This window comes from Lathyrus oleraceus, chromosome 4 (assembly GCF_024323335.1).
Source record: "Lathyrus oleraceus cultivar Zhongwan6 chromosome 4, CAAS_Psat_ZW6_1.0, whole genome shotgun sequence".
Taxonomy (NCBI): Eukaryota; Viridiplantae; Streptophyta; class Magnoliopsida; order Fabales; family Fabaceae; genus Lathyrus; species Lathyrus oleraceus.
The window spans coordinates 166,827,336-166,835,682 of record NC_066582.1 but is presented as its reverse complement, the minus strand read 5'-3'; the positions used below and the strand labels follow the sequence as shown (position 1 = coordinate 166,835,682).

The following is an 8,347-nucleotide window of genomic DNA, read 5'->3' as shown; positions in this document are numbered from 1 at the left end:
CTCCATATGTAGCAATTGTCTTTGGTCCTGATTCCTCTCATAATTACTTCACTATTTATGTCAAGGATTAGACATTCAGTTTTGGTGAAGTTAACATTCAGACCTTGATCACATAGTTGGCTGATGCTTATGAGGTTTGCAGTTAAGCCTTTGACTAGTAGAACCTTGTCAAGTCTAGGTACTCCAAGGCAATCAAGCTTACTTGTTCCCTTGATTTCACCTTTTGCTCCATCTCCAAAGGTTACATGACTTATAGTATGGTGATGCAGATCAGTTAGCAGGTCTTGGTTTCCAGTCATGTGTCTGGAGCATCCACTATCAAAGTACCATTCTTCTTTGGCTGAGATTCTAAGGGGAATGTGAGCTATCAAACTTGTGACATTAGTCTTAGGGACCCATTGCTTCTTGATGCTAGGCATGTGTTGTTTGGGTCTGAATTGATAGTGATCCTAATGATGAGCAGGCCTAGGATAGCCATACAATTTATAGCAGAAAGGCTTCAGATGACCAAATTTCCCATAGTAATGGCATCTCCATCTTTGGTGTTTCCCTTTCAACTATTTTCTCCTCTGGTGTTGTGACATCATAGGTTTTTGAATGTACTTAAGTTTGGCTTGAGGTTTGACACCAGTGTAACTGCTCTCAGGCTTTGAGTTATTATACCCAATACCAGATTTGTCTCCTGTTATTTGTCTAGTTTGAAGAATCCTGTCTAAGGAGTCAGACCCATTGCTTAACATTCTTACATACTTGGTCATTTCTTCTAATTTAGAATTTTGTAACATGACTTCAGTCTTCAATTTAGAGATGGTTTTTGCATGGTTTGCCTTCTCACTTTCCAGCTGTGTTATCTTCTGATTTTCAGCTTGTGGATTTAGCTTGGCATTCAGAACCACTGCTTCTGTTTGTAACTTAGAGATGGTTTCCAAGTATTCTGCCTTCTCATTCTCAAGTTGAGTTATTTCCTTCTTCTGGCTTTCAACCTGTTTGCACAGCTCTACACTTTTGTGACACAACTTTCTGTAGGTAGAGGCCAACTCTACAAAGGTTACTTTATCAACACTTGAGTCTTCATCAGATCCCCATCTTCCTGTCATCGTTGTCACAAGATTTGCAGCCTCCTCTATTTCACTTTCATCAGACCAAGTGGCAGCAAGACTCATCTTCTATTTCTTGAGGTAGGTTCCACATTCAGTCCTGATGTGTCCATACTCATCACATTCATAGCACTGAACCTCTTTTCCTTCTTTGAGCTTCTCATCTGATCTTGCTCTTCTTCCAGCATTGTTGGATTTACTGATGTCAGATGAGATGTTCTTGACATTTGCCCTTGATCTTACTTCCATCTTTTTCAACAGTTTATTGAACTGCCTTCCCAACATTGCTACTTCATTGACCAGATCTTCATCATCCTCCTGACTCTTATCCTCTTCTGTGTTTGACATAAAGGTCATGCTCTTTGTTTTCCTTTCAACACCATCATTTAATCCCAACTCAAAGGTTTGGAGGGAACCAATTAGCTCATCTACCCTCATGTTGGAAATGTCTTGAGATTCTTCTATGGCAGTCACCTTCATTGCAAATCTCTTAGGAAGTGACCTGAGTATTTTCCTTACCAGTTTTTCATCTGTCATCTTCTCTCCCAGGGCTCCTGAAGCATTAGCAATTTCAAGGATACTCATGTGAAATTCATGAATGTTTTCATCTTCTTTCATCCTTAAGTTTTCAAACTTGGAGGTGAGCAGCTGAAGTCTAGACATCTTTACCCTAGAGGTGCCTTCATGAGTGATCTTGAGAATGTCCCAAGCCTCTTTGGCCACTTCACAGTTGTTTACCAGCCTGAAAATATTCTTGTCTACCCCATTGAATATGGCATTCAAGGCTTTAGAGTTTCCAAGAGCTAGATCATCCTCCTCCTTGGACCATTGTTCTTCAGGCTTCTTAGTGGTGGCTTCTCCTTCTTTAGTAATGACAGGATGTACCCAACCTGTTAACACAGCTTTCTAATCCTTGTTATCAAGGGATTTCAGAAACGCTACCATTCGAGGTTTCCAATAGTCATAGTTAGAACCATCCAAAATTGGTGGCCTATGAACAGATCCTCCATCTCTCTCCATTGTACCAGAAAGTATTGCCCCTAGATCTCACCCAGAACCAGAGCAGGATGCCTGCTCTGATACCAATTGAAATTCTGGTATCAGATATAAGATGTCGAAGGTAATGTTACGACACTGATATCTGCTAACACACAATGGATAAATAAACAGAATGGTAAAGCAAATAACACAAGCAATTGTTAACCCAGTTCGGTGCAACTCACCTACGTCTGGGGGCTACCAAGCCAGGAAGGAAATTCACTAAAATAGAATTAGTTCAAAGACTATCCGTACACTTCAACAAGTTACAGTCTTTCTCACCTAATCTCTACCCGTGCAACTTCTACCTAAGCACTCTTAGATATGAGAACCCACTCACTTCCTTTACAATCACACACCAGTGATTTTAAACAACAATCCCTTGAGAAAAGAAAATACTTTTCAATTACACACTCTTGATTTTACTTCACAGTTTCAATCAAGAAGACACACTCTTGATCTTGCTTCACAGCTTTGATCAAGAAGACACACTCTTGATCTTGCTTCACAACTTTGATCAAGAAGACACACACTCTTGCTTAACAACTTTAGAGTGACAAATTACAACCACAAATCAGTCCAATTCAATCATCAATGGATGACTTGAATGACCTACAAGTCTTACGACTAAACAAACACAAACCCTAGCTCTCTCTATGTATTTCGCTCAGTCTTGGTTGTGTGTTCAAACAGGTTTTCTAAGTCCCTTTTTATAGAAGCTTTCAGCTGGGCTTGGACATCTTGAAAACCCTAAATCTATTTTCCAATCAAATCTTTTTATAACAGCTGTATAGATCTCCTTGGAAAATAAGTAAATCTGGTTGTAATCCATGATTGAATGTGCCAGCTAGCCATATCTTCAATCATCCAAAGATTGCCATTAATTGTGCAATCACAAAACCCCAGACATTCATACTGAATGTTCTGTGTACAGGATGTCATGACATCGGGTCTGACATCCTGGAAAAAATCCTGCATAATCCAATAATTCCTTTTATAACTTCCAGCAAGTACAGCCATATCAGATGTCATGACATTGTGTATGTCATCTGAAACAATCTTGCATGAACATGTCTTTCATTTTAACTCCAGCAGGTACATCCAATATCAGAAGTCATGGCATTGTATGTGGCATTATGAAACAATCCTGCTTGCACATGTTCTTGAGCTCCAGCAGGTACATAGGATATCTCATGTTAATACATCACATATGACATCTTGTGAACACTCTTTGTTTTACCAAAATTGCTGCCAACACTCAGAATCAACAAACTCCCTCTAAAGCACAGAAGAACACCAATCAGACACCTGGCAAAAACCTGCTTATGCAAATGATGCATGAAATGCAATGCTTGATTATTTTTGTTTTCCAAGGAACTTACTATATCATTTACAAATATATAAGATTGAAATGGAAATTGCAATAATTTGATATGACCAAAAATCTCTTTTTATTTATATAGATTGGAAGGATTACACTGAGTACAATTTCAGAAACCAAATGAAAAATACAAGAGAAAAGGAGACTAGTCATCCTAAGGATCCCTAACAACAATGTCAGAAGATCTAGCTGAAGGCGCGTACTTCTTTCGAATGCGACGAATCTCGGTCTCAAAAGAAGCCTTCATCTGAGTCTTCTCGAGGACAAGTTGGTCAACAATCTTCTTCCAAGCAACAGAAGGCTAAGGTATGCTAGAAGATGAAACTTATGGCTCTCTCTGTCTCTTCGTCACTCGGTCTTCAAGTAGCTCAATCAGTGCATCTTTGTCCTTAGACTCCAACTGCAACTTTTCATGCTTCTTGCTCAAAGCATGGAAACGCTCTTCCCACATATCCTTCTCTTGCTTCATCTTGACGAGCGCGTCTTCCAACTCCTCTACATCTTGGTTAGGGAAAGTTAATAGCTCAAACACAACTAAAACATAGGTCTTTCACAAGGATAAGGCATCTTCAACTCCATAGCTCTCTTCTTCACCCAAAGAGTGTAAGCTTCCAAAGCTACACAATTGCGCAGACCAAGCTCGGATCTTCCTTTCCTATGCACATTATGCCAAGCATGCACAATATTCTGCTTCAAATGTTGGGGATCTTTACCCTCTTGATAGAAAAGACCTTCTAACAAAATTTTATTAGGTTTGTCGCTCAAGGGGAACCCAAGTTGACGATGAGCCAAAGCAGGGTCATAGTTAATTCCTCCTTGTGTACCAATGAGAGGCACATTAGAGAATTCACCACAACTATCAATAATCTCCATACTGCTTAAGGACGGATCATACCAAACTATATCAGCATTAGTGAGAGACATAAGTCTCTGAGACCACCTTAGACATTGTTTGTTCTCCATAAAAGCAGGTGTCTGAGGCAAGTGCGAAATAAACCACTTGTACAGGAGAGGAGTGCAACAGACAATCGTTCCACCACCTTTAGAATTCCTTAGATGCAAAGAGAAATACATATCACCCAACAAAGTAGGCACAGGATTCCCAATCAAGAAAAGTCTAATGGCGTTAACATCAACAAAAACGTCAATGTTAGGGAACAAAGCTAATCCATAGATGAGCAACACAAAGATAGCTTCAAAAATGTCCATACCAGCTTGAGCAAAAGTGGTAGCTTCATTGATGAGGAAAACAGATGGCAACCCAAATAACCCTCCTTTCTTTACCCAATAAACCTCTATCTCAGACTTCTTCAAGTGAAGAGCTTCAGCAATAATACTAGATCGGGGAATCTCCTCCAATCCACTAAAAGGCACCCTACTAGAAACAGGTATCCCCAAAAGAGGAGAATACTCCTCCAAGGTAGGCACAAGCTGAAAATATGGGAAAGTGAAACAATGGTAGAGAGGATCATAGAACTGCACCAATTCACTCAAGAGTCCTTCAACCATATCAGCAGATAAAATGGACAGAAGCTTCCCATGACGTTGTTTGAAGTCCAAGGGATCTAATACAAAAGATGCTAGCTTCCTTAACTATTTCAAGTCGGGACATCTGAAACTGTACTTCTTAGTGTTCCTTCGTCCATAATCCATGGTCTACAAATATTTGCAAATGATACCTTAGTTCCTTGAAATTTTGTGTGATGAATGTTATAATGCGCATGAAATGCATGAATGCAACAATCACAAGAAAGGGATCACACACAAGGCAAACAAAGGTCAATGGATGAATCAAATCATTATCAAGATCAATCATCCATTTTGGTGGATTTGGTTTACACCTTATCAACACCCAAGTTCCATTGATATTGACAAGACTTGATTGGATCAACCAAGAATCAAAGGGTTTCTTGCAAGTCACGAGCATGGAGTCTGGGTAAGAACCATCCCAAAGGATTGAACTAAGGATAAAACCTGTAGATCATGTTCTAAAAAGTTCCCAGAGTCTTAATTCCATCTATTGGATATTACAGGTTAAGATGATTGACTCATTGACATATAATATTCTCAAGAGAAACTCGTCTGAATGTAGTATCGCGTAACAATTTCTATCAAGTCTACACCTAAACAGTTTCCGCACTACGTCCTTGTCACACCCCAATTTTGACCCTGAATCGCTGATTCAATACATTCATCATGGCTATTGCATATCGACATAGCATACCATGCATTCCATACCGCATAGTGCCTAAAATATCAGTCGAAATAATTTTTTCGGATCTACAGACAAATCGGTTGAATTAATCAACGGATGTGCGTCAAATCAGTGGACGAAAATTTTTAAAATCAAGCTTCTAGACATCAATTTTATTAATCTACGTTTCGAGTAGTTTAATCTGGCATGCTCGATTTATTTTTCAGCTAATTTTTCGGCCACTTTTTGATCAGCTCAAGCCTGTTTAACCGGTCAAAATTTATTTCAAAATTAAAAGAAACACTGATTTTTCCAATAAGTTTATTTTGCACTGATCATTTTGGTGCATTCATTTTCTTTTTTTTCTGGAACTTTTGCGTCCAACTTTTTTGTTTTGAGTCCTTTGTCTCTTTAATTTTTCAATTAAAATAATGAAGATAATTAAACATATTTGTCTATATTTTTATTTTTATTTTTGATTATTTAAAACAATTTGATTTCTCTTTTAATTTAATTATTTCAAATTCCTTTTACAATAAAAACCAATAAGTGAACCCTTTTTCATAAAAAGAATTTGTCTCTATACATATGGAAAAAGCCAAGATATTGTAGGCAGAAGCAGACAAAAAATGAAGGAATCTCAATGTCTCTATTTTGATGGCATCAAATGGTTGCCTTTTTACTTTGATGCATTTGAGGAAAGTCTACAAACATACACCCAGAGGTGGAGGAGACGACAAGAATACATAGCAGTGGCGCCTACCTCAAAGTCCATTGGTCTCCCCCATTTTAAATGAAAAAACCTAGTCCAACGATACAGGGAGGTGTCCGCCCCTTTATCCAAAAATTGCTCTTTTCAGTTCATGCATATATGAAATGTGAAAACCACCAAAAATCACAGACAAAAAAACACAACATCACCATAAAAACAGCCCTTCACCATATCATAAACCGAAAAAACCTTCGTTAACCTTCATCCAACAAATCCCTTTACCATAACCTTCGAACTCCTCCATGAGTAGAACCTTCAGATCGATAACCTCAAGCTCACAACACCACGACACACCTTCGCCACCACAGCGAAACCTCGAAGAACACGTGACAGTAAGAAATGAACGAAGAACAACTCCAACAATCGGTAGCAGAAGAACAAAATCACAATCTCTGACTTTTTGAGTAATTTACCTCATACTAATTTTCCAACTGCCACACATGGATGTTACCGCATCACAAACAGATTTGGTTTCTCTCGAAAACCGACCCGGAATCTTCATCATCGGATCCTCCACCGTCGGCAAACGCACCCTCCTTTCCCGATTGCTATCTGTTGATTCTAAAGATGCATTTGATTCGGCTTCTGAAGTAAATATTCATGGGTGGACTATTAACACTAAATACTATACTGCTGATGTTGTTGTTTGGATGGCTCATCTTCGTGACGGATTTTCTGTCGAGAATGTTCCCGGGTTTGATCAAATGACTACTTTGGTGATGGTCTTTGACATGAATGATTTATCTTCGCTAACTGCACTTCAAGGTTGGGTCTCACATACTGATATTCAAAACTTTGAGATATTATTATGTATTGGAAACAAAGTAGATTTGGTTCCAGATCATCCTGTCCATGTTGAACATAGAAGACGGTTGCTGAAACTCAAAGACTCTTCTGCGAATGAATTCTCCGAGTATGGAATATCTGAATCTGAAGGAACTAGTTTGTTAGGGAGTGAAGAACCGTCTTGGGACATCAGAAATTCATGTTTGGAATGGTGTGCTGAGCATAATATTGAGTTCATCGAAGCTTGTGCTTCCAATGCCGATTTTGACAAATGCTTATTTGTAGACGGTGATTTACAAGGAGTTGAACGCCTCTATGGGGCACTTTCCGCGCATATGTGGCCTGGGATGGTACTGAAATCTGGTGAAAGGATAAGCCAACCATCATTTCCATAGATAGAAGAGATATCTTCGGAAGAATCTGACTATGAACAAGAGTATGAAGTTCTATCCGATGGTTTAGAGGATGCTTGGGACGAAACTGAACAAGGATGGATTTTTGCAACTTCCTTAGATGCAGGGGAATCATCAGTTCCTCAAAACAATCCCAACACAGCCATTAAAACACGATCTACCTGGATTTCGACAACAACAACCACACCGTCATCCACATGTGCGCCGTGAATGAAAATACCGCGAGCTCGTCCTCAAGCTTGCATCACCCTCCATCAATGCGAACTTCGTCGTTGCCGTCAACCATAGATAACCACCATTAACAAACTTCCGTCGAAAAAGCGGAAGCTACAAACATGTATACTCAGCCATAACACCCTTTCAAATCCCCCATTCTTCAGCAGTGGATTCACCATGAACAAATCCCCCATTATTGCAGCCTCGCCATTTTCGTTCGGTAAATTTCATCCTTCCTCGTTTTGTTGGTTTCGATTTTAATAGTTTGTTTCGTTGTTGATTAATGTTACAGATCTGTTTGTGTGGTTGATTTCGAAACCGAGAGAGAGAAAGGAGGAGATGCATGAGATGAGAATGCAGAAGGGATTGGAAAGGTTTAGGCTATTTTTTTTGCTTTAGAAAAGAGAACCGCATAATGAGTCTTCTGTTCCCCACGAGCTTTTATGTCTG

General features: G+C 39.2%; 1 protein-coding gene across 1 annotated transcript; it reads left to right on the top strand.

Annotated features, from left to right (window-relative positions):
• Positions 1-6,780: 6,780 nt before the first annotated feature.
• Positions 6,781-7,818, top strand: LOC127074337 (uncharacterized). Its single transcript, XM_051015645.1, has one exon. It carries the CDS (start codon positions 6,923-6,925, stop codon positions 7,661-7,663), a length of 741 nt encoding a protein of 246 aa, XP_050871602.1. The 5' UTR covers positions 6,781-6,922; the 3' UTR covers positions 7,664-7,818.
• Positions 7,819-8,347: the final 529 nt, after the last annotated feature.

What these genes read in the sequence shown, in the direction of transcription:
- LOC127074337 (XM_051015645.1), top strand. Translation starts at nt 6,923, where the DNA reads ATGGATGTTACCGCATCACAAACAGATTTGGTTTCTCTCGAAAACCGA.